General features: G+C 37.7%; 1 protein-coding gene and 1 non-coding gene across 2 annotated transcripts; both read right to left on the bottom strand.

Moving 5' to 3' along the window:
- Positions 1-2,461: 2,461 nt before the first annotated feature.
- On the bottom strand, positions 2,462-16,372 carry LOC140803111 (probable U3 small nucleolar RNA-associated protein 11). The gene is made up of 8 exons (XM_073158809.1): positions 16,317-16,372; positions 16,119-16,209; positions 15,923-16,014; positions 4,637-4,730; positions 4,462-4,541; positions 3,860-3,943; positions 2,642-2,741; positions 2,462-2,554 (listed from the first exon to the last, which is right to left on the bottom strand). Exons 1-8 carry the CDS (start codon positions 16,370-16,372, stop codon positions 2,462-2,464), a joined length of 690 nt encoding a protein of 229 aa, XP_073014910.1.
- Positions 6,827-6,932, bottom strand: LOC140804085 (small nucleolar RNA R71). Its single transcript, XR_012112044.1, has one exon. It is a non-coding gene; the product is annotated as a small nucleolar RNA R71 (small nucleolar RNA).
- Positions 16,373-26,165: the final 9,793 nt, after the last annotated feature.

Genomic DNA, 26,165 nt, shown 5'->3' with positions numbered 1-26,165 from the left:
ATTCAATCGTGCAAATTGGCTTCCGGGTTGAGTACAAAAACTTATGTGAGACGATATCACGAATCGTATTTTGTGAGATGGATATCTTATTTGGATTTTCCATGAAAAATATTACTTTTTATGTTAAGAGTATTATTTTTTATTGTTAATATCGGTAGGTTTAACACGTCTCACAGATAAAGATTCGTGAGACCGTCTCACAAGAGACTTACTACTGATTGAGCATACAAATACACACACAACACACAAAATTATGATATCAGAGAAATAAAAAAACAAAATCTTGATATTATATTAAAAAATTTAGAAATAATTTTTATATGATTTTCTTATAATTAACTAGAATAATTACTTAAATATGATAGTATTTTATCATTTCAAATTTATGAAATTGTTAGAGATGATATCATATTTTAATAGATTAATTTGGTTTATAAACATAAAGAAATATTTATTAACATATGATAATTATAGACAAACCACAAATTTTATAAAAATAGGCTTTGGCGATATTTTTTATTAAACAAAATAAAATATTTTATCATTTGTTTGAGCTGATTTTTGTTACATAAAAATTAGATAATGACATTAAATTTAATTACTTCAGGTCTCTTAATATTTAATAATACTAATATCATTGTGCATGTAATTATTTGATTAGAGTTTCATTAATTTTTAGATTAAACTATGAAGATTGATATTGAAAATATTAATGATTCTTTTGTTATAGTTTGGAATTATTATTTAGATAATGAAAAGGGTAAGGCGACGGTTTTAGCGAAGGTTTCGCGATCCGTCCCTTATAGCGAGGGTTCGTTGGAAGAAGACCGTCGCTATTTTTGCGACGGTTTTAAGAAGCCGTCGTTAATATTAGCGATGGTTTGGTAAAATCCGTCGCTATATTTAGCTTGAACCGTCGCTATATAGCGACGGTTTTAATTAAGCGACAGTTTATTTAAACTGTCGCTCTATAGCGACTGTTTTGATAAAACACGTCGTCTTTAAAATTAAGCGACGGTTGATTGAAAACGGTCGTTAACATAGCGACGGTAGAATACAAAATCGTCGCACGTGGGCGACGGTTTGTTGAATTGTCGCAATATTAGCGACAGTTTATAAACCCGTCGCTATTATAGGGATGAGTGTTAGCAAAAACCGTCGCTATAATAGCGACGGTTTTATTAAAACCGTCACTAAGCCTTCCGTTTTTTTGTAGTGAACCGCGCTATGAATGACAGTTGTAAGTTTATCCACTCTCAGATCCAAATCACGTTCTAATAACTTCACTACTCTATTCTTCAATTCTAAAGCCATCAATCTTTGTTCCTGAAGTAACAATCAATATCTCATCCAATAATCGGACAACATAAATCTTCAATGGCTTGTAAAAAAACATGGTTTGAATCTCTTTCAGCCGATACAAGATCAATTTCCACGAACTTAGGAATCTCTTTATTCGTGTTTAATAGTAATTCTTGAACTTCTTTATCAAACCCACTAAAGTAAACATTGATCAACATCGAACTCAAGGCAGATTCTTGAGGCAGACCCCTTCCTAAACAAACCCCACCCAATTCAATATTGACTATCTTACATTCAAACAACCTTTTTATCAAATCTAGAAATGCCTTATCTTCAATTTTTTCACCCAGTATCAAAAACAACTTATTAATATGGCCAGAACAAATAATTCACGACCAAATTTAACAATAAATCACCAACTTGGGTTCACCACCGAATTCTTTAAATACCAAATCGATGTGTGGCGGCCCAAGTTTGCTCGCTTTTCATAGCAAAAGGTAGAAAACCTAAAAACTTATGCATAAACCATAAAACTTGTTTGAACTCTCTATAAAGTAACTCTTTTATTACACATATATCTAAATAGAACATATTTTTAAATGTTAGTTTTCTAAATATATATATAAAAAAAACATTCAAAACAACACTCTATTTTCACACTTTTTTCTATTATATTTTTATGGAAAAGAATTTCGACAATGAAAATATAAGCTATAAACTTTACACACATTATTGTAGTTCTTCGCAGTGAAATTCGATGGATCTGAATGCTCTAATGACAGAGTATTTTTGGGAACTTAAAAGCATGGAATATCACTATATCGGTAACTATATCTTTTTCATTATTTATAATATTATATTATTATTTTATATAATATAACAATTTTCAGTCACACCATAAATTCAACATGTGTTTTTCGATTCGATCACCGGTCCGGTTATGAAGGTGATCTGGTTATGAAAACATTGAAGTATACTTTTGTTTCCAACATCAGTCACAGAAAAATTATGTTTCAACGTTTACGGTTGTTCCGATTAAAAAATCACGCAGTTTCCACACAGTTAAGAAAATTGTGCTTCCCAGATGACTACAGGATATTGTTGCACGTCCCCTCCTCAGGTTCTCATTCAAGAAATCTTCGTTATATAAGTATTCTATTCAACGTTTCCTTTCATGTCGCCATTTATACACGGGTCTTGAAGTGGGACTAACCATTTCATCTTCACGCAGTTTGCGTTTCTTACGCCTTTTCTGCACCAATGATGCATTAAAATGATTACCCTACAGCGAAACAAGGAAAAAATGTAGCGTATAACGTACTCTCTAAAATATTGATACATGTAACTCTTTATGCATAGACATATCCGTGTATATTTTCTCTAGATCTTTTAACCGTTTTTTTCTAGCCTCTAGCTCTAGATATGAAGAATTTGTCTTCCTGCATGTTGACCGTGTTTCTATACACGATTAAACTAAACTCCTCAACCACAAATTCTAGTCAAACTTCCTTGATGTAGAAGAGAAACAAAAGTAATATGAAGGCCTAAAGCCAAGGAGAGACTGAAAAGAAATTTGGAAATCAACCAAAGCAAAAATCATCAAAAGAAAAAGGATTTGTGCACGGCGGACAGATAACCAACCATTTGATTCGATAAAGTTATGTTCTACAAGAAACAGAAAAGTCATTTGGAATAAAACTAAATACCCAAAATCAAAGTAGAAAGATACAACATATAAAAAGGATTAAATTTTAGGAAAATGCAACAACGATTGCCAACAAACAAGACCCTTTAGGGAATATGATAGATAGTAGTTCATGATACAAGAAACGTCGGTTGGGTTTAAATGCTCTAGCACTTGTGCATCAATTCGATTTCTTGAACCAAAGTTCGTCAAGTGGCAAGGATAAATGATGGAGAAAAGTATCATCCCCTAATTCCCATAAAATTTATACAAAGATACAGCACTCACAATGATGGGATAGTATTGATCTTCTCGAAGAAATAGAAGCCCAGTAGAAAGTCAAGACAAGACAAAAAGGACACACGGCCATAAATATTTATCATGCACGCATAAATGGAATTATAATTAACTCACATAGCATGCGATTGATATTCCCAATTGGTATATATTTGTGAACAACAAATCCAAAAAAAATTTTGAAGAGAAAACTCGAACAATAGCAGGGAATACCAAAGAAGTAGAAATTGAAAAATAATTCAATAATAAAAATAAGATATTATGACAAGGCACCAAATATCACCATATTCAATCAACAAGTGAGGTATTGATAACTTAAAGGGGGTAAAGTATGGGTGGTGAAGAGACAAATGAAAGAGCTGTGAGGACAGGCAGACTAAAGAAAATTATTTCTGATTGTCAAGGAAAATTTGTAGTCCACTTCGTTTTTGCAATATAGCTTATGGATTGACGGTAATGATATCATTCGGTACTCGGTAGGGATCTTAATTGTAGGGAGGCAAGTAGAAACAGGTTATCAACCTGGAAATCCAATTTCGTAGGAGGCAATTGACTAAAAAAAATAGCTTTCAGTACCTCAAAATAACTTTATGCAAGTCTTTAAAAGTTGATGGGTTCCCTTGTTCTGAAACTTTTTTGCGTACTTCTCTTGCGTCCTCCCTAGAAAGAGAATCAACAGCCAGCCAACATACTTCATGAAACACAAAAATTTCTACTAAGCTCAAAATGCTATACTACTGAGCAATATTTTCCCTGTACCATTTTATCCATTAATACTTTGTGTGACCAGTACATTACCATCAAATCACTGTCTTGGATGAAAAAAAAATCTGTCATTTGCAGACACACAAGTGTAAACATGGAATTCAAGTGATTCAAACAGAAGTTCCAGAGAAGACAGTCTCATTGCCCCTTGGTCATTGAGCTTTTGAAATTGGCCTTCGGATAGTTTTATCTTAATTGCCTAGATTACATATTAGACGTTCTTTCTAAAGCAGAAGGGAATAAAATGACTTTGAAGAAATAAATTAATTGAGCTATCAGAAGCGAGCATATCTAATAATGAGACAAGAATAAACTTTTGTGGTGACATAACTGTTATAACATGAAATTGACTACTCTAAAAAATGGGTATGAAAACTATCAAGAATCAGCAGAAAAAGGGCTTGATCACTCACCTGTTGCCGGCATAATAAACATGTTTGGATGATGACTGATTGTCAAGAGAATGCAGCATACCATGAAGTCTTTCAGTTTTCTGCATCCAAAAAGTTAAATTTAAGAATAAAGAACCTGCATGACAGCTATCTCGAGAATCCGAGACCCAAAAAACAAGAAACTCTAAAATAAAACCTTTTTTTCAGTTTGAAGCTTCTGCAAAATATATCCAATGTCTTGGGTCTTCATCAACATTAGCTCTTCGTTAGTGTACTTATTAGCCTGGCTCCTTTACAAAATCCACATTCAACAGCTAATTGATATGTGTCGTTTTTACGTGTTTTATTGCATTAGTCTGTGTGTGTTTTGCATAATGCATGCGTTTATTTCAATCACATTCTGTGCATTTTAGAGTAAACATTTGCATTTTATCATATCTCACTCGGGCATGATGAATTTGCAGGAAAAGTGGCCGGAAAACCAAAAATGGAGCAAAGTGTACAAAAGAGAGGGCAACAGACAGAATGAGCGGCGCCCGAGCGGTAATTTTCTACCGCTCGGGCGCAAAAGGTGACCAAGTCGACAAAAAGGTCGGCGCTCGAGCGGTAGTTTTCTACCGCCCGAGCGCGAATGCCGCACTTCTCAAGCATCTTTACAGAAGGTGTGGCGCTCGAGCGGTACTTTTCTACCGCCCGAGCGCCACCTATTTTTGGAAAAGATCATTCTCGATTCCATTCCTTAATTTCTGAGGGGAATGATATGGTAAGGTTTTTGGACGAATTCAGGGATATTCAGATTGGATTTTGCAGCCTCCACAAGATTTTTGGAGAGCACTTTGCGCTTGGATTGAAGATTTGAAGTTTTCCGGGCGTCGTTCTTCGCAGATTTCATCTCGCCTAGTATTTCTAATCTAGTTTCTTTCATTTTAAACATTGTTGCGTTTATTTTTACGATGAATTTTAGTAGCTAAACTTATTATTTGTTGGGATTAAAGGGGATCCTACCCCGAACGTTGATTTAACTTAATTTATATTTCGATTGTGCTTTATTCTTGATTTTACTACTGTTTTATCGTGTTGTTAGAGCGTAGCTAACTTTGACAACGTCTTTATATCACGAGTGAGTTCGAGAGAATAACAAGTGAAAGGAACGAGTAGTATAATTCGCGGATCTACAATTTACATAGATATATGAAATTGGATACGTGCCGATAGTAATAGTCCTAAGGGTCGAAAACTAGGAGATTTCATATATCGAAATGCGATTTGCTCTTGATAAATAATTAAAGATATTTAATTACTTCATTGAGTAGAATTAGTTTGGCATAGCTCGAGAGAGTATGTTCAATAGATTAGGAAATCCTGTCGGAAGCATAGATCACGATCGAACGAATTAATTAATTAACGAGAGGTAGGTGAACCGAGATTCCCAACAAATCCATTTTTCATTGAATTTTGCTCAACCATTTTAGACATTATATCTCATTACTTGATTTTGAATCTTTACATTTGCATGTTTATTTGATTTTAGTAGTAATAAAACAATCAAATCACTTTTCGTTGCTAAATGTTCAATAACTGAAAATAACAATTGTAAAACACAGTCTTAAGTGGAACGATACTCGTACTCACGTACACTATATTATAACTTGACATCTTGAACTTGCGATTAATTTTGAGCATACAAAATCATATTTTTATTGGGGATTTTACTGTGCAAATTTTGCTCGATCAAGTTTTTTGCGCCGTTGCCGGGGACTGTTAATCTACGATTTTTTTTTAGTTATTTTCTTTAGCATTGTTTTATTTCTCTTGAGATAACACTTCACATTTTATTACAGATATCCCTTCCAGTGCATGCCAAAGTCACTTGACGTGGAGCTTGAGTTCGATCCTGAAATTGAAAGAACTTTCCGCAGGAGAAGACAACAACAGAGGCTTAAAGAACTGATGGAGAGACACGAGCCAGAACGTGAGGAGGAGCAGCGTGAAAATAGACAAGTCGAGATGCCGCGTCGCATACCAATGCTGGAGTATGCCCAACCTTCTTTGGAGGGTGCACGCCCTAGCATTGTGAGACCTATCGTGCGGGCAAATCACTTTGAAATCAAGCCAGCCATAATCCAGATGATTAAGAACACAGTCCAATTCGGAGGAACTGCAGTAGATGATCCAAACACGCACATCGCGGATTTTCTTGAAATCTGCGATACTTTTAAATTCACTGGAGTTTCTGATGATGCTGTTAAGTTGCGTTTATTTCCTTTCTCATTACGTGATAAAGCTAAAGCGTGGTTAAATTGTTTGCATGTAGGTTCGATCGCTACATGGGAGGACATGACGAAAGAATTTCTCATCAAATACTTCCCTCCCTCCAAGACCATGAAGCTGCAGGCAGACATTACAACATTTGCTCAATTCAATCAGGAATCTCTATATGAGGCATGGGAACGATTCAAGGACCTACTACGAAGATGCCCACATCACGAGTTACCACTTGGGTTAGTCGTTCAAACATTTTATTACGGTTTGCTTACTCCTAACCGTACTATGATAGATGCTGCTGCTTGTGGAAACCTTTTGAGGAAGACTGTGGAAGAAGGATATGAGTTGTTGGAGGAGATGGCTGCTAGCAGTTATCATCCTCAATCTGACAGGAACAACCAGCAGAGAAGTGCAAGAGTTCACCAGGTAACTGATATTTCTGCTATTACTGCACAACTTGATGCATTGAACAGGAAACTTGATGGCTTGAACGCGGGTGGCACAGCTATGCGTCTCCAAGAGATATTCTGTGAAAAGTGTGGAGGGGAACACTATGCGAAGGACTGTCAAGATGACAATCCATTCTATGTGCAAAATGAGGCACCAGTAAATCAAGTGGGAGTCCAAAACTGCCCAAGGCATGACCCTTATTCGAACACATACAATCCTGGGTGGAGGCAACATCCTAACTTCTCATGGGGCGGTCAAAACAGTCAGACTCGACGGCAAGGAGGACAACAATATGGCAAACAACCGATGTACAGATCTGACCCTCTTAGAGAAGAAAAGTCCAACTTGGAGTAAATGATGTCTCAGTTTATTTCATCCACTGAAACTAGACTTCAAAATCAGGATGCGTCGATAAAGGGGCTTGAAAATCAGATTGGTCCGTTAACGAAGATGATAGCGAGTAGAGAGCAAGGCACCTTGCCAAGTAACACAGAGACTAATCCAAAAGTGCAAGTGAAGGCTATTGAGTTGAAAAGTGGGAAAGTTTTAGAGTCAAGGGAAAAAGAGAAAACTCAAACAGTGGATGAGCAAACTGCGACATCTAAAGGTAAGGCCTCTAACTCTACACTAGCACCACTGCACAACCAAAAATTGTTATTCCTCCACCCTTCCCTGCAGCATTGAAAAAAGCAAAACTAGATGCACAATTCGGTAAGTTTCTTGAGGTGTTTAAAAAATTGCATATCAATATTTCCTTTGCCGATGCTTTAATGCAAATGCCTAGTTATGCTAAATTTTTGAAGGATATTTTAGCAAATAAGAGGAAGTTAGAGGGTCACATGAAAGTGAACTTAACTGAAAATTTCTCCGCTTTGGTGCAAAACAAAATCCCACCGAAGGTAAAAGACCCAGGGAGTTTCTCTATTCCTTGCATGATTGGTGATGTTGTTTTTCATAAAGCATTATGTGATCTTGGTGCAAGTATTAATCTTATGCCATTGTCTGTGTTTAGGAAACTTGGGTTGGGAGAGCCTAAGCCGACGAGGATGTCCTTGCAACTGGTTGACAGATCTGTCAAGTACCCCCGCGGAGTGATTGAGGATGTGCTAGTGAAAGTGGACAAATTCATTTTTCCTGCAGATTTCGTGGTGCTCCACATGGAGGAGGATACAGATATGCCTCTCATTTTGGGGAGACCATTCCTTGCGACTGGCAAGACACTGATTGATGTACAAGAAGGGAAGTTGAGATTGCGAGTGGGCGAGGAGGAGATTACTTTTGATGTTTTTAATGCACTTAGGCACACACTACATTCTGATAGCTATTTTAGAATTGATGACTTTTGACTCTCTTGTGTCTCACTATGTGCAGGATGCTTTTAGGGACCCTTTGGAGGCCACTATCACTACTGAGTTGGGAGAAGAGGAATTGGATGATGAAAAAACTGAAATTGTGGCACATCTCAATGCCAACCATCCATGGAGAAAGCCAATGAAGATGCGACTGGATGACCTAGGAGAACACAGAGATTTGATCCCTCCAAAGTCGAGCATCAAGGAGCCACCGACGCTTGAACTCAAACCCTTACCTCTGCACTTAAAGTATGTATTCCTAGGTGAGAATAACTCGTTGCCTGTCATTATTTCTGCTGCTTTGACAGATGCAATGGAGGACAAATTGTTGCAAGTTCTCAAAGAGCACAAAAGGACATTCGCTTGGAAGGTGGCAGACATCAAGGGAATCAGTCCATCGATATGCATGCATAAAATCTTGATGGAAGAAAAGTACTCACCTCTCGTGCAACCTCAAAGATGACTAAATCCAAAGATGCAAGAGGTAGTGAAAGCTGAAACTATTAAGCTTCTCGATTCAGGTATTATCTACCCTATTTCCGATAGTGCTTGGGTAAGTCCGGTTCAATGTGTGCCTAAGAAAGGTGGGATTACGGTGATCACCAATGAAAAGAATGAACTTATTCCCACGAGAACTGTTACGGGGTGGAGAGTGTATATTGACTATAGGAAGTTGAATGATGCCAACCGTAAGGACCATTTTCCCCTTCCCTTTATTGATCAAATGTTGGAGAGATTAGCGGGGCATGAATTTTATTGTTTTCTAGACGGGTATTCGGTGTATAATCAAATCACAATTGCACCCGAGGACCAAGAGAAAACCACTTTCACTTGTCCTTATGGCACGTTTGCTTTTCGTCGAATGCCTTTTGATCTTTGTAATGCACCTGCTACATTTCAGCACTGTATGACTGCTATATTCCATGATATGATTGAAACCTTTCTTGAAATATTTATGGATGATTTTTCCATCTTTGGTGCAACGTTTGATGAGTGCTTGCAGAATTTGAGATCCGTGTTGAGAAGATGCGAGGAGACGAACTTGGTGCTCAATTGGGAAAAGTGCCATTTCATGGTACAAGAGGGAATTGTTTTAGGGCACAAGGTTTCGGAGCAAGGAATTGAGGTGGACGAAGCAAAAATTGAAGTCATAAAGAACCTACCACCACCAGCCTCAGTAAAGGGAGTTAGAAGTTTTTTAGGCCACGCCGGTTTCTATCGACGGTTCATCAAAGATTTTTCTAAAGTTGCCAAACCTCTATCTTCTCTACTTATGAAAGATATGCCATTTGATTTTAATTCTAACTGTTTGCAGGCATACGAGGATTTAAAGGAGCGCTTGGTGACGGCTCCTGTCTTGTTGGCACCGGATTGGGATCTGTCCTTCGAGATCATGTGCGATGCCAGTGATGCTGCGGTTGGTGCTGTCCTCGGCCAATGACGGAACAAGGTATTCCACACTATATACTATGCAAGTAAGACTCTAGATGAAGCACAATTAAATTATGCCACCACTGAAAAAGAGTTACTTGCAGTAGTGTTTGCACTTGATAAATTTCATGCATATCTTGTTTTGTCAAAAGTCATTATTTACACAGACCACTCTGCACTGAAATATTTGCTTGCTAAAAAAGATGCAAAGCCACGCTTACTTCGGTGGATCTTACTGTTACAAGAGTTTGATTTGGAAATAGATAAGAAAGGTGTTGAGAATGTGGTGGCGGATCATATATCTAGACTAGAGCTTGTTAGTAATGACTGTGTAGATCAAGCTATTAATGATTGGTTTCCTGACGAGCAACTGTTTGAGATAAAACATTGTCTATGGTATGTAAATTTCGCAAACTTTCTTGTCACAGGCACACCTCCACCAAACCTATTGTTTCACCAACGAAAGAAATTCTTTTCTGACGTGAAACACTATTTTTGTGAGGAACCGTTTTTGTTTAAAATTTATGCAGATTCCATGATAAGACGGTGTGTCGCGGAGGAAGAGTTTGATCAAATTCTCAACCATTGCCATGACCGTGAGGTAGGTGGTCATTTTGGACCAACAAGGATGGCATCCAAGGTACTTGAATGTGGCTTTTATTGGCCAACTCTCTTTAAAGATGCTCGTTCTTATGTGCTACATTGTGATAAATGCCAGCGGTCAGGTAACATCTCTAACCGTCATGAAATGTCTTTAAATAATATCATTGAATGTGAGGTTTTTGATGTGTGGGGAATAGACTTCATGGGACCGTTCCCCAGTTCTTTCATGAAAAAATACATCTTGGTGGCGGTGGACTATGTGTCTAAGTGGGTAGAGACGGAAGAGTATGCCACTAATGATGCTCAAGTGGTCCTAAAATTTTTAAAGAAAAACATTTTTAACCGATTTGGAACACCACGAGCAATCATTAGTGACGGTGGCACACATTTTTGCAACAAACTATTTGAAAAACTTTTGAGCAAATATGGTGTCACACATAAGATATCTACCCCTTATCATCCCCAGACGAGTGGTCAAGTGGAAGTGTCTAACCGAGAAATTAAGCGGATTCTGGAAAAAGTTGTAGGTGTCAGTAGGAAAGATTGGTCGGTGAGGTTAGATGATGCTCTTTGGGCATATAGGACTGCTTTCAAAACACCAATAGGCACGACACCGTACAGATTATTGTTTGGTAAAGCATGTCACTTACATGTAGAGTTAGAGCATCGGGCATATTGGGCAACAAAAGCACTAAACTTGAACTTTACTGATGCAGGTGAATGACGTATGCTTCAACTAGATCAGTTGGAGGAATTCCGAAATCTAGCATATGATCTGGCACTCACCTACAAGGAAAAAATGAAGAAGGCCCATGACAAGCGGATCATCGAGAGAGAATTCAAAGAAGGTGAAGGTGTCCTGCTCTACAACTCCCGGTTGCGACTTTTTCTCGGAAAATTGAAGTCGCGATGGTCTGGTCCATTCGTGATCTCGAAAATTTATCCATCAGGAGCTGTGGAATTGAAAGATGGGAAGGATGGGATATTTACGGTCAATGCCCAGCGTCTGAAGCACTACATGGGTGGCAAAATTGAGCCACAACTTGGAATCACCCGGTTCCACAGCTTGGAATCACCCGGTAATTCTTTACCGCCCGAGCGCGAACGTCTACCTCGGCGTAATGATTCCCGAGAGGTTGGCGCTCGAGCGGCATTTTTGTACCGCCCGAGCGCGAGCGCGTACCTATGGAAAATATATTCCAGTGAGGTTCGCGCTCGAGCGGTAGTTTTCTACCGCTCGAGCGTGACAGCTTTTAAAACGCGACATCACCTTCCCCTTTCCTCATTCTGCACGAAATTTTCCCCAATTTCACTCCCCAAATCCATAACTCCTCTCATCCTTTTTCCTTTTCGATTTTCTTGTGCAGGCACCACCATCTCCACTCAATTTTCCGGCGGCAAGGCACACTCTCCCTTCGGAATCAAGAACACCTTTCTCCAATTCAAGGCATCATCTTCCACTCTTCAATCCCATGGCTCCCAAGAAACAACGAGGTAATCCTAGCTCCTCCTCTTCATCCTCATTTGATAGAACACGTTTCGTGAGTGCGGAGGCTCGTGCTAGATATGACCATGCTAAAATTCACCGAAACCCCATTACTGAGAGGGAATTTCGTCGTACTTTAGAGGATCGATATATGCCACCTCTTGTGGACTTGGAAAGAAGAGGATGGGACAAATTTAGCGAGCAACCTAAGGCGGCTGTGGTGTCGGTGGTTAGGGAATTCTACGCCAATGTCGTTGAACGAACTGATAGTAGGGCATTTGTTAGAGGAAAACTTGTGTCGTTTGATTCGGCCACGATTAACGCCCTCTTGGAAACGGCCGAGGTAGATGACTATAATTTCCAGGCATTGGTGGTTAATCCCGACTACAACCTGATTATCGAGACTCTGTGCCACCCGGGTGCGATGTGGAAACCATTGGGTGGATCGCCGAGCTGTTTTGATGAGAAATACTTGAGAGCTGATATTGCCTTGTGGTATTTGTTTGTGGCCCGACGGATGATGCCAGTCTCGCACAAAAGCGAGGTGCAAAAGGAGCGTGCGGTGTTACTTTTTGCGTTGCACCGAGGGTACGACATCGATGTGGGAAAACTTATCAACTCGCAAATCACACTGAGCACCCAAAACAGCCACATAGGTCTGTTCTTCCCGACCATCATTTCCGAATTGTGTACACGGGCCAGGGTGCACTTCAGGGACGACGAGGAGTGGCTTCAACCGATGAAGCCAATTTGTCAGGAGGATGAACAGCGGAAAAGGGCAAAACGACGGGCGGACTTTCCCCCTCGGGCAGAGGATGCCAGTGGATCAAGCACTGCCGTCCCACAACGCCTCCCACCACAACCCCGCAGGCGAACTCAGAATGATAAGATGGATGAAAATCTCGCCTTCCAAGCACATCAGAGTCAGTTCAACTCCTATGTCACGGACCACTTATCTCACATTGACTCTATGATGCGCTCTTTGCTTGTGCACGGGGGCGTTGACCCGTCGACCATTCCACCGACTCCCCTACCTCCTCCCCCATTTGAGTTCCAGTATGATTATTCTCAGCATGGGGAGGCCGCAGGAGTGCCACCGCCGGAGCATGATGAGGATGACACTTGATCAGGGGAGTTTACTGTTTCCCCTCCTGTGCACATTTATTTTTTTTTTTTCGTTGTTTTCTGTTTTTCCTTTCTTATCATTGTTTCAGTCTAGCATGTATTTAGCTTCATGTTTATTCGTCTGCATGTGTGTTTGAATTTCTGTGTTTTGAGTCGTTGGTGCAATGGGGACATTGCACACTTCTAGTATGAGGGGGTCGTCTTGCATATTCGTATTTGTTGTCGTGCATGAGTGTCCGTGGATGGTGAAACTAGTGAATTGGGAGCCGATGATGATTGTGGGATGAATTAACTGCATGTTACTTAGTTTTATCACACGTCATGAATACCCCAGTGAAATGAAATGTTTATTGTATATGCGTACATTGTGGGTATTATTAGTAGTGTACACGATAGTCGAGTTTAAGATTCTGTGGGAGGAACTGAAATAACATGAGATGCAAGTCGAACTTGAATGAATTTTGTTGACAGTCGCGACCGACCAGTGACATGGAATAGCGTAGATCATTTGAACCCACCGGAATAACTTTCGTCCCAATTGTGCATAATACCTCAAGAGTTATCCCTAAGCCAACTAAACAAACGTTCCATATACTCAAAATTTAGGGACTACACTTGAGAAAATTATGCACTAAAAAAAAAGAAAAAAGAGAAGTATTACAACAAGAGTGTTGTAAATGAAAAAAGGGGATGTAAGGTGTGGGGGAGCCAAAAAGGGATGAAATCCTATCCCAAGGCTAAATAGATGGAGAAATAAGGCGTTGAGGAATGTTAGAAAAAAATTCTGACAAGTGTATAATGAAAATGATCAGTGTACGTCCCATCTTCTTTAGCCGTTCGAAACCTCATGATATTGACTCCCTAATTCCTGGTGTACAACCTTGAAAATTTGCCGTTTTGTGTTCACTCGTTGGTCGCAATTAGAAACAGAACTCAGGATAGGAAGACTGGCATTGAATTGTTGATTTGGTGACTCACATGATTTGCGAATAAAACTGTCTGAAGCACGAGCTAGTGAGACCCACAGCACACACACGACCACACTTTCTGGTAAAATCAAAGTGCTATAAGGTGCTTTAAAAAGGGGTATTGGTGAATGTTGTGATTTGACTAGTTGGATGTGGTTCAAACACCTGCTGAGGCAGGAGATACCGGTTTGCTACTTCACCATCAGTTTCGTTAGTTTAATTCTTTCATTTTGTGTCTATTTCGTATTTTGGTTGTGGGTTGTAGCCTATTTTTCTTGAGGGCAAGCAAAAGGATAGTATGAGGGGGTTGATATGTGTCGTTTTTACGTGTTTTATTGCATTAGTCTGTGTGTGTTTTGCATTGTGCATGCGTTTATTTCAATCACATTCTGTGCATTTTAGAGTAAACATTTGCATTTTATCATATCTCACTCGGGCATGATGAATTTGCAGGAAAAGTGGCCGGAAAACCAAAAATGGAGCAAAGTGTACAAAAGAGAGGGCAACGGACAGAATGAGCGGCGCCCGAGCGGTAATTTTCTACCGCCCGGGCGTGAAAGGTGACCAAGTCGACAGAAAGGTCGGCGCTCGAGCGGTAGTTTTCTACCGCCCGAGCGCGAATGCCGCACTTCTCAAGCATCTTTACAGAAGGTGTGGCGATCGAGCGGTACTTTTCTACCGCCCGAGCGCCACCTATTTTTGGAAAAGATCATTCTCGATTCCATTCCTTAATTTCTGAGGGGAATGATATGGTAAGGTTTTTGGACGAATTCAGGGATATTCAGACTGGATTTTGCAACCTCCACAAGCTTTTTGGAGAGCACTTTGCGCTTGGATTGAAGATTTGAAGTTTTCCGGGCGTCGTTCTTCGCAGATTTCATCTCGCCTAGTATTTCTAATCTAGTTTCTTTCATTTTAAACATTGTTGCGTTTATTTTTACGATGAATTTTAGTAGCTAAACTTATTATTTATTGGGAATTAAGGGGATCCTACCCCGAACGTTGATTTAACTTAATTTATATTTCGATTGTGCATTATTCTTGATTTTACTACTGTTTTATCGTGTTGTTAGAGCGTAGCTAACTTTGACAACATCTTTATATCACGAGTGAGTTCGAGAGAATAACGAGTTATAGGAACGAGTAGTATAATTCGCGGATCTACAATTTACATAGATATATGAAATTGGATACATGCCGATAGTAATAGTCCTAAGGGTCGAAAAATAGGGGATTTCATATATCGAAATGTGATTTGCTCTTGATAAATAATTAAAAATATTTAATTACTTCATTGAGTAGAATTAGTTTGGCATAGCTCGAGAGAATGTGTTCAATAGATTAGGAAATCTTGTCGGAAGCGTAGATCACGATCGAACGAATTAATTAATTAACGAGGGTTAGGTGAACCGAGATTCCCAACAAATCCATTTTTCATTGAATTTTCCTCAACCATTTTAGACATTATATCTCATTACTTGATTTTGAATCTTTACATTTGCATGTTTATTTGATTTTAGTAGTAATAAAACAATCAAATCACTTTTCGTTGCTAAATGTTCAATAACTGAAAATAACAATTGCAAAACACAGTCTTCAGTGGAACGATACTCATACTCACGTACACTATATTATAACTTGACATCGTGCACTTGTGATTAATTTTGAGCATAAAAAATCATATTTTTATTGGGGATTTTACTGTGCAAGTTTTGCTCGATCACTAATATTCAAATTACACTCACATAAATATCCTCAAAAGAGAATAGATAACCTCATAAAAATAAAATTTTCCAGCTTACTCAGGATTATGGACTCCGCCAACAGTTTCTGTTTTAATCATCTTGAAGTAAAATTCATCTGGGTTCCTCAATGCTGCTTTTTCCTTAAGTTTCTGTTACAAACACGCAGAAGCGACTTACCATAAAATAAGAACTCGCCAAATTTCGTTCATAAAATGCTACCAAAACTAACAAGACGCAGGGTAGTAGAAATTACCAGTAAAGTCTTCTCCTTCTGGTGATAGGCTCGCGCACGAATGACATAATCTTTATATTTTTCGAGCAGCCCAAATTTCCTTCTCAAATGCCTGGTACACACAACAAATCATCAATTGAGTGAACCGGAAATATACGTCAAAATATTTCAAAACGGGCAATAAAGAAATTAATGGCCCCAAAAAATATTCACACTTACGGCTGAGGGCGCTCCTTGTGAGCTTTTCTTGGAATAGCATTCCTTAAAGACGACATCTTTATGCTAGCAAAAAAAATTCACAGAACTTTAAAATCAATTTACGCTTTTCAGAAAGGCAAAAACCACTACAGAAAACATAAAGGGATAACAAAAATCTTGAGTTGAAATAATTTAACCGTGAAACAGCGAAGATTATCGGTACAGAAAAAAAAACAACAGATTTCTTTCGTATTTACACCAAATTTAAAATAAATATTAAGCACAGAAGACTCGCCTGTGGAAAGCGGTGAAGGCTTAGGGTTTAAAGGAGACACCAATGCAGATAATCTTGATTTGATGAAAAGTATTTTATATTGTGGCAAAAAAATTATTCTAAATTAACTAAAATTCAATCATGCAAATTGGCATCAGGATTGAGTGCAAAAACTTATGTGAGACGATATCACAAATCGTATTTTGTGAGATGGATCTCTTATTTGAATCTTCCATGAAAAATATTACTTTTATGCTAAGAGTATTATTTTTTATTGTTAATATCGGTAGGGTTGACTCGTCTCACAGAAAAAGATTCGTGAGACCGTCTCACAAGAGACCTACTCCTGATTGAGTATACAAATACACACACAACAAACAAATTATGATATCACAGAAATTAAAAAAAAAACAAAATCTTGATATTATATTAAAAATTTTAGAAATAATTTTTATATGATTTTCTTATAATTAACTAGAATAATTACTTAAATATGATAGTATGTTATTTATTTTAAATTTATGAAATTGTTAGAGATGATATCATATTTTAAAAGATTAATTTGGTTTATAAACATAAAGAAATATTTATTAGCATATGATAATTATAGACGAACCAAAAATATTATAAAAATAGGCTTTGGCGATATTTTTTATTAAACAAAATAAATATTTTATCATTTGTTTGAGCTGATTTTTGTTACATAAAAATTAGATAATGACATTAAATTTAATTGCTTCAAGTCTCTTAATGTTTAATAATACTAATATCATTGTGCATTCAATTATTTGATTAGAGTTTCATTAATTTTTAGATTAAACTATGAAGATTGATATTGAAAATATTAATGATTCTTTTGTTATAGTTTGGAATTATTATTTAGATAATGAAAAGGGTAAGGCGACGGTTTTAACGACGGTTTCGCGATCCGTCACCGGAGGCTGCATCGCATGCTAGAAGCGATGGTTTTTCAACTCTCGTCGCTTATAGCGACGGTTCTTTGGAAGAAGATCGTCGCTATTTTTGCGACGGTTTTAAGAAACCGTCGACGGTTTATACAAAACCGTCGTTAATATAAGCGACGAGTTTTAAAAACCCGTCGCTATATTTAGCGACGGTTTCGTAAAAGCCGTCGCTATATTTAGCTTGAACCGTCGCTATATAGCGACGGTTTTATGAAAACCGTTGCTTATCAAATAAAGCGACAATTTATGTAAATTGTCGCTCTATAGAGAATGTTTTGATCAAACCCGTCGTCTTTAAAATTAAGCGACAGTTGATTGAAAACGGTCGCTAACATAGTGACGGTATAATACAAGACCGTCGCACATGGGCGACGGTTTGTGGAATTGTCGCAATATTAGCGACGGTAGATGAAAAACCGTCGCTAATATAGCGACGGTTTTAATAAACCCGTCGCTATTATAGCGTCGGGTGTTAGTAAATTGTCGCTAAATTTAATAGGCGACGGTTTTTATTTTTAATAAAAATAGCGACGGTTTATTTTTTGTAGTGAACCGTGCTATGAATGACAGTTGTAAGTTTATCCACTCTCAAATCCAAATCACGTTCTAATAACTTCAGTACTCTATTCTTCAATTCTAAAGCCATCAATCTTTGTTCCTGAAGTAACAATCAATATCTCATCCAACAATCGGACAGCATAAATCTTCAATGGCTCATAAAAAAACATGGTCTGAATCTCTTTCAGCCGATACAAGATCATTTTCCACGAACTTAGGAATCTCTTTATTCGTGTTTAATAGTAATTCTTGAACTTCCTTACCAAACCCATTAAAGTAAACATTGATCAACATCGAACTCAAGGCAGATTCTTGAGGCAGACCCCTGCCTAAACAAACCCTACCCAATTCAATGTTGACTATCTTACATTCAAACAACCTTTTTATCAAATCTAGAAATGTCTTATCTTCAATTTTCTCACCCAGTATCAAAAACAACTTATCAAATTAGCCAGAATTAAATAATTCACGATCAAATTTAACAATAAATCACCAACTTGGGTTCACCACAGAATTCTTTAAATACCAAATCGATGTGTGGCGGCCCAAATTTGCTCGCTTGTCATAGCAAAAAGATAGCAAACCTAAAAACTTATGCATAAACCATAAAACTTGTTTGAACTCTCTCCAAAGTAACTCTTTTATTACACATATATCTAAATAGAACATATTTTTAAATGTTAGTTTTCTAAATATATACATATATATATGTATATATATATATATATAAAACATTCAAAACAACACTCTATTTTCCCACTTTTTTCTATTATATTTTTATGCAAAAGAATTTCGACAATGAAAATATAAACTATAAACTTTACACACATTATTGTAGTTCTTCGTAGTGAAATTTGATGGATCTGACTGCTCTAATGGCAGAGTAATTTTGGGAACTTAAAAGCATGAAATATCACTATATCGGTAACTATATTTTTTTCATTATTTATAATATTATATTATTATTTTATATAATATAACAATTTTCAGTCACACCATAAATTCAACATGTGTTTTTCGATTCGATCACCGGTGCGGTTATGAAGGTGATCCGGTTATGAAAACATTGAAGTATACTTTTGTTTCCAACATTAGTAACAGAAAAATTATGTTTCAACGTTTATGGTTGTTCCGATTATAAAATCACGCAGTTTCCACACAGTTACGAAAATTGTGCTTCCCAGATGACTACAGGATATTGTTGTACGTCCCCTCCTCAGGTTCTCATTCAAGAAATCTTCGTTATATAAGTATTCTATTCAACGTTTCCTTTCCTGTCGCCATTTATACACGGGTCTTGAAGTGGGACTAACCATTTCATCTTCACGCAGTTTGCGTTTCTTACCCCTTTTCTGCACAAATGATGCATTAAAATGATTACACTACAGCGAAACAAGGAAAAAATGAAGCGTATAACGTACTCTCTGAAATATTGATACATGTATCTCTTTCTGCATAGACATATCCGTGTATATTTTCTCTAGATCTTTTAACCGTTTTTTTCTAGCCTCTAGCTCTCGATATGAAGAATCTGTCTTCCTGCATGTTGACCGTGTTTGTAGAACCCGAAAATCAAATTACGTATAAGCCATGCATAATTTATATTATTTAAATTAAAAATGAATTTTTATGAAAATATGAGGTGTTTTATTTATTTTAAAAAGTAGATGTTTACTTTCACCTTTTCTGGATAAATACGCGAGGTCGGACCGGAGTTTGGAGATTTGAGATAAGATTAATAATAAGAAAAATATTCCTAAATTTAATATAAGTCAAGAAATAATTTAATTTGAAGAAAAAGAATGTTTTAGGATTTATTAAATTAATGGGAGTCAAATTAGTAAATAAATTCTATTATGTTCAATATTTAATTAAAGTTTAAGTAAAATATGTAAACAATTGGGGATGAACTAATATAGGGTAAATATATTCAAGAAATTAAACATAGCATTTAAACATTTAAATTGAGGTCATGTATGCCATGCAAAGTTGTGGGGACCCGGACGCTAATCAAGTTCTTAATCATCATTGGGACTAATTAATCAATTATAAACAGGGTCTAAAAATTTTTCTTTTAATATACAAAGCGGAAACGTAATGTAATTAGATTCAAATTACATATTAAACATAAACATACAACTCAGTATAAAAGTACAAGTCCTGTACTACATACATTTATTCAACTAGGGTTTAACAGCTAATATCAAGTGTCTAACCCTATCTCTAACCAAGTCCGGAGCCTCCACGCTATCTAATCTTCTCTCATCCTCTTCTTGACCCTGCTCCAGCCCCACCTGTTGTCATGCACACATACAAAACAAGACAACAGCCGGATAACTCCGGTGAGATATGAATATCCCAGTATAAACAATGTACACATGCAATCATATAAAAACATATACGAAAGCACATAAGGATTATGCATAACATGTCTCAAATCAGAAACATAAATCCATATCAAACATTCAATAATCATGAATGGTATAAACAATGTAAATCAACATGTCATATCTGACTCAACTCAACCGACACGTCGTCTCAGACTCGACTCAACTGACGCGTCGTCTCAGACTCGACTCAACTGACGCGTCGTCTCAGACTCGACTCAACTCTATCCTAGGGATCCCGATGTTTGAATAATGATAATATACCGAATCTCAGTCGATAGGAATGACTCAATCCCTAAACGGCATCGATATAATTCATATATTCAGTGTCTGGGCGAATCAGCCGCAGAATTGACGAATCAGTCAAGAATTAGGCAAATCAGCCAATAACCAGACAAATCAGCCTGTAATTAAGCGAATCAGCTTAAGTTTAGACGAATCAGTCAAAATATAGCGAATCAGCTATAATTAGGCGAATCAGCCAATAAATAGACGAATCAGTCTATAACCGGACGAATCAACAGGTGACTAGGCGAATCAGCCTATGACTCACGACTCAGTAATCAATACATGCATTCAGTATCTAAACCATTCAGTCAATGACTAACGAATCAGTAGTCATCTCATGCAGTAACTATAATCAATAGGCTACAAATATTAATCTTATCATACAGTAGCTATAAATCAATAAGCTACAATCATAAGTCTTATCAATTGCAAATATCAATGCAATAAATAAAAGTATGTGATTTAGGGAAACTCGAGTCAAACCTCACTCGAGTTGTGCAATCCCAACTCAACATTAATTTATACCTTTCTTTCTGATACTCTGACTCTGTCGAAGTCTCGAACCCCAAGCCTGTCAATACTCAGTCTGACAATAACGATATTGAGGGTATAATATCAATACACCATCCAACCAATACTGGATATAATCAGAATTTAATCAAATTCTGTTTCAACAACATAACGGCGAAATCTCAATATATCCAGCCATATCATATTAGTCAGATATCAATTCTAATATCTCATACTCAATAACAACTCAATTCTGATATCACTTGACTCCAAACCTATTCCGAAAATCATAACAATTCCATAATCAGTCCGTTTCTTAATCTGACTTCGATTCTATGATGTCTAATATGTCGAGAACAACATATATGAGTTCCATTCAATTCTGACAACATCATAATTTCAGAGCATGTCAAAACTTAGCAAAACTTACGTCCAGTTGTCGCCTGTGTTGATAAGAACACAGTACTGCAGTCGGATTCAAAATCAGACGGACGGATTTCTCGTAAATCACAAATCTATGCGTCGAACCCTTTCTTTCCCTCTTGCCTCGGTTTCCTTCATTTCTGAAGAATTTTTCGTTTGTATGTATATATATATATATACATTGCATGATATAAGGGCAAGTGGCATTGTGCATGTTCTGCACGTTTCTCGCTAGGGCGGTCAAAACCTACCGCTAGGGCGAGTCAGTTTCGGTCGAGATCCTCGGCTGAACATCTCCTGTCGCTCGGGCGGTCAAAAGTTGCTCGCTAGGGCGAAGAACTCTCGGCCCTCACAATTATACATGCGCGCTCGGGCGGTGCTTTTCTGCCGCTCGGGCGCGAGATGTTCGGTTCAACATCTTGGCTTAACATAAACCAACGCCCGGCTTCGTCATTTGAGTTCCTATGACTTCCATTACGTCAATTAATCAACGTCTGATTAAAATGATTAAATCTCGGGCATTACATTTCTCCCCCTCTTAGATCTGAGTTCGTCCTCGAACTCACAAGCAATCAATTCAGATATATCAGAATAAATCTATAACAGAGTTTAATTCAAAACTCATATTTCTGATTCCAATCTGGAATGAGAATTCACTAAGTATCATATCATAATACTTCTCCAATCCTTCTGACGGAATCAATATCGCATTACTGGCTATACAACATCCGTATAAACCAATCTACATCTTATCACATATCAGTATCATCAGCTGTTAACAAATCTGTTTACCTCAACCAAAGACATAAACAATCTTTAGCTTCAACTACCAATCGTCATCATCCGACGTTGGTTTCTTAAATCTGTCCATTCTTAACTATCTGCATCTTCCTTCGAATTGTCTTCAAAAGAAATCTGTAGTACTCATCGTATACTGTCTTGTCTATAACTATCTCATTACCCATCTGATAAGTTGATAGTTATTGTCACACAGTGAGAATAAGTTATATCAAGTAGTGCTAACATCCAGCACTAAAGCTGTACAAAAATCTTCCAATATCTGGCTAATACATTCTGACGGTCTGTCAATCTGTAAAACCATCTAAGAGAAAGTTCATGATATACTCTATCACGAATACAAACTCAAGCAAAATCACAATCTGACATAGTCTACTGTTGCATTCTGCTCTTTTTGACCAGCTCTCTGACATCAATCTGTGTCATCTGGTCATGTTTGTATGTTATCTTGTACAAACTAATAGATATAGATTGAACAATCTGTCAATCACAATCATATCATATTACAATCTGTAAAAAGACGGTAATTTCATTACGAAGGCTATAGAAATGTACTCTCATTTCTATTTAGAACTTTACAATTCTGTAATAATTCTTCTGATTTCTATCTTTCTATCTTTTCTGTTAGCAATTTAGACATATCAGTACAATTTCTGCCAACATTTCAATACAATTCTGTTATAACTGATCTCATCTGTCTATATCACCACTATCTGTCCGAATACAATACAGTCTCAATCATCAGACTGAACACTGAATCCCTGACTGTAAGCTTCTGACAATATCTGTTCTTTCTGATTCGAACTGTTTGATATACACAAATCAGTTAATAACATAAATTAAAGAAGAAATACCTACCTGGTATTCGGCTCTGCCTATCAATATCAAGCTGTACTGTACCATTCTGACACATCTGACATCACAGAATAATCAATCTCATACAAAATACAAAATCACATATCTGTTACTCTGATCGACACTCTGTTCTGACTATCGTTATTGAGTTCTAACCATTCTAATCAGCTTTTTTTGAACTGCTAACGTTTCAACATCAGCTCTGGTTCGGACGGTACAATGTAATCTCCATTGCCTACCATTTGTCTTAAACACGTATTCAGAATAAGCATCAATATTCAATCAGATTCAAGGCTAAAATCAATCTCTCTGATTGGAATCAGATCTGAAGTCTTATCAGAGATAACATTAATAACTTTTATATCATTGGTAAATCAGCCAATGATAGACTCAATTTCAGTAAATCAACTGAATACATAAGGAGTCACTCTGCTCCTTTCTGCCATAATCGAGTCATAGCTAGTACGAAGATCAAAGGAATTCTCAATCTAGAATCCTTATCGTACCATATTCATTCTTGGTCATCTCAGATCTGATTCTAACCATCTTCTGGAACTAATCTAGGGTAGCTCTGTACTTAGTCAGCATATCAATATCAGTAATGCCGTCCCAAAATCAGAGAACACTAGCACAACACAAGCTACCACACGATCTAACTCGATCTCATTCTCATCCTACTGTAGTACACAAGATCTAACAGAAATCACTGATACAAGATCTTTTCCCCAAAGGAAAATAAACAAATACTACAGTAAATAGGGACTCAACAGATGATGCATGCATCAATGCAAATCTTTCAAAAATAAAAGTATGTGAAGCACCGGCATCCCTCAATACATATGCAGGATAATCAAACAAATCAGTTACCTGCAACGTCATCATCTGGTGCTTCCTGAGCCTGCTCCTCGGTCAAAGCAAATACTCTGGCCTACTGTCTAGGAGGCTGGCCGACTGTCTGGCTTCCTCCTGGCCTCTGCTGTGACTGAGATGGTGCTGGCTGAAATAAAGGAACGGCAGCTGATCGTCTACCCCACTGTGCCGCTGATCCAGATGGTTCAGCTCCCTGGAATCTTTGGGGACCCCTCTGTGGACATACTCTGGCAAAATGTCCCTGTTGCTTGCAGAAGTGGCAACTACCAAGTACTCCTTGGCATTGCTCAGTGGAATGTCTCCCTCCACAATTTCTGCAGTAAACACCAGTATAACTCTGCTGAGAACCACTAGAGCTAGAAGAACTGCCGCCAGACTTCTTAAACTGCTTTCCTCTAGCCTTCAGAAAATCTTTCTTTCCGCTACTGCTACTACCACCCTCGAATCGGGGAAGTGGTTGCGGTGGTCTCGACACTGGAGGAACAAATTCAGCTCCTCTCTGCCTTATCAGGCCCGCTTCAGCGCCCTTTGCTCTATTCATGGCATCAGCAAAGTTATTGGGTCGCCCTGTGTTCACCAAGGTAAATATATCGGGATTCAAGCCATTGATGAACTGATCAGCAACGGCTTCGTCATTTTCAGACACATGAGGAGCAAACTTCAACAAGGTAGAGAACTTGGTCACATATTCTTCAATGTTCAGCTGACCCTGTCTCAAATTGGCAAACTCCGCCCCCTTGTCCTTTCTGTACGATATTGGGAAAAATCTCTGATAAAACTCAGTTTTAAATACATCCCAAGTAATAATCGTACCTCGTTGCTCCAAGGCCCTCTTCATTGTAACCCACCAGCTTTGTGCAACATCAAGCAACTGGTGTCCAATCAATTTAATCCGGCGCTCATCACTGTATCCCAGTGAATCAAACAGCAACTCAATGCTACCTAACCAACTCTCACACTCGACTGATGTCTCAGTACCTTTCAGAGTGGGTGGTTTGAATGACTGAAACCTCTTCAGCAAGGTTTCCATTGGAGTTGGTGTTACATCCATTGGAGGATTCGATGTACTACCCTGTTCTGGGATTCTTCTGGGAGGCATATCTGAAACTCAAAAGGATTAGTAGTCCAATCCAGTACATCTGTTTCAATTCAATCTCTCCTCCGATCATCTTACTGCTGATCGAGAATCAATTCAGATTCGTGCCAATAATACATATTACAAAATCAAATCAGATAAATCAAGTAATATATATTATATAAAGCAGTAAGTCATGCTAGCAATCACAAGCAAGGAAAGAAAATTCAATCTACCCCGCTCACTAGCCTCTTCTATCTCAGTCTCAAGAACTCTAGGTTCTAGACCTATGGCTCTGATACCACCTGTTGTGGGGACCCGGACGCTAATCAAGTTCTTAATCATCATTGGGACTAATTAATCAATTATAAACAGGGTCTAAAAATTTTTCTTTTAATATACAAAGCGGAAACGTAATGTAATTAGATTCAAATTACATATTAAACATAAACATACAACTCAGTATAAAAGTACAAGTCCTGTACTACATACATTTATTCAACTAGGGTTTAACAGCTAATATCAAGTGTCTAACCCTATCTCTAACCAAGTCCGGAGCCTCCACGCTATCTAATCTTCTCTCATCCTCTTCTTGACCCTGCTCCAGCCCCACCTGTTGTCATGCACACATACAAAACAAGACAACAGCCGGATAACTCCGGTGAGATATGAATATCCCAGTATAAACAATGTACACATGCAATCATATAAAAACATATACGAAAGCACATAAGGATTATGCATAACATGTCTCAAATCAGAAACATAAATCCATATCAAACATTCAATAATCATGAATGGTATAAACAATGTAAATCAACATGTCATATCTGACTCAACTCAACCGACACGTCGTCTCAGACTCGA

Source organism: Primulina eburnea, chromosome 10 (genome assembly GCF_022965805.1).
Source record: "Primulina eburnea isolate SZY01 chromosome 10, ASM2296580v1, whole genome shotgun sequence".
NCBI lineage: Eukaryota > Viridiplantae > Streptophyta > Magnoliopsida > Lamiales > Gesneriaceae > Primulina > Primulina eburnea.
The sequence above is the reverse complement of the archived record's forward strand: the minus strand, read 5'-3'. Positions and strand labels throughout refer to the sequence as shown.

Bases quoted from the DNA above. Each gene is read 5' to 3' on its own strand.
- LOC140803111 (XM_073158809.1), bottom strand. From the start codon at position 16,372: ATGTCGTCTTTAAGGAATGCTATTCCAAGAAAAGCTCACAAGGAGCGC. The intron at 3,944-4,461 runs GTGAGTGATCAA...TTCTCTTTCTAG, and splicing joins GTTTATTATGCCGGCAACAG to GGAGGACGCAAGAGAAGTAC. The intron at 2,555-2,641 runs GTATCAATATTT...TCATTGGTGCAG, and splicing joins CTATGCATAAAGAGTTACAT to AAAAGGCGTAAGAAACGCAA.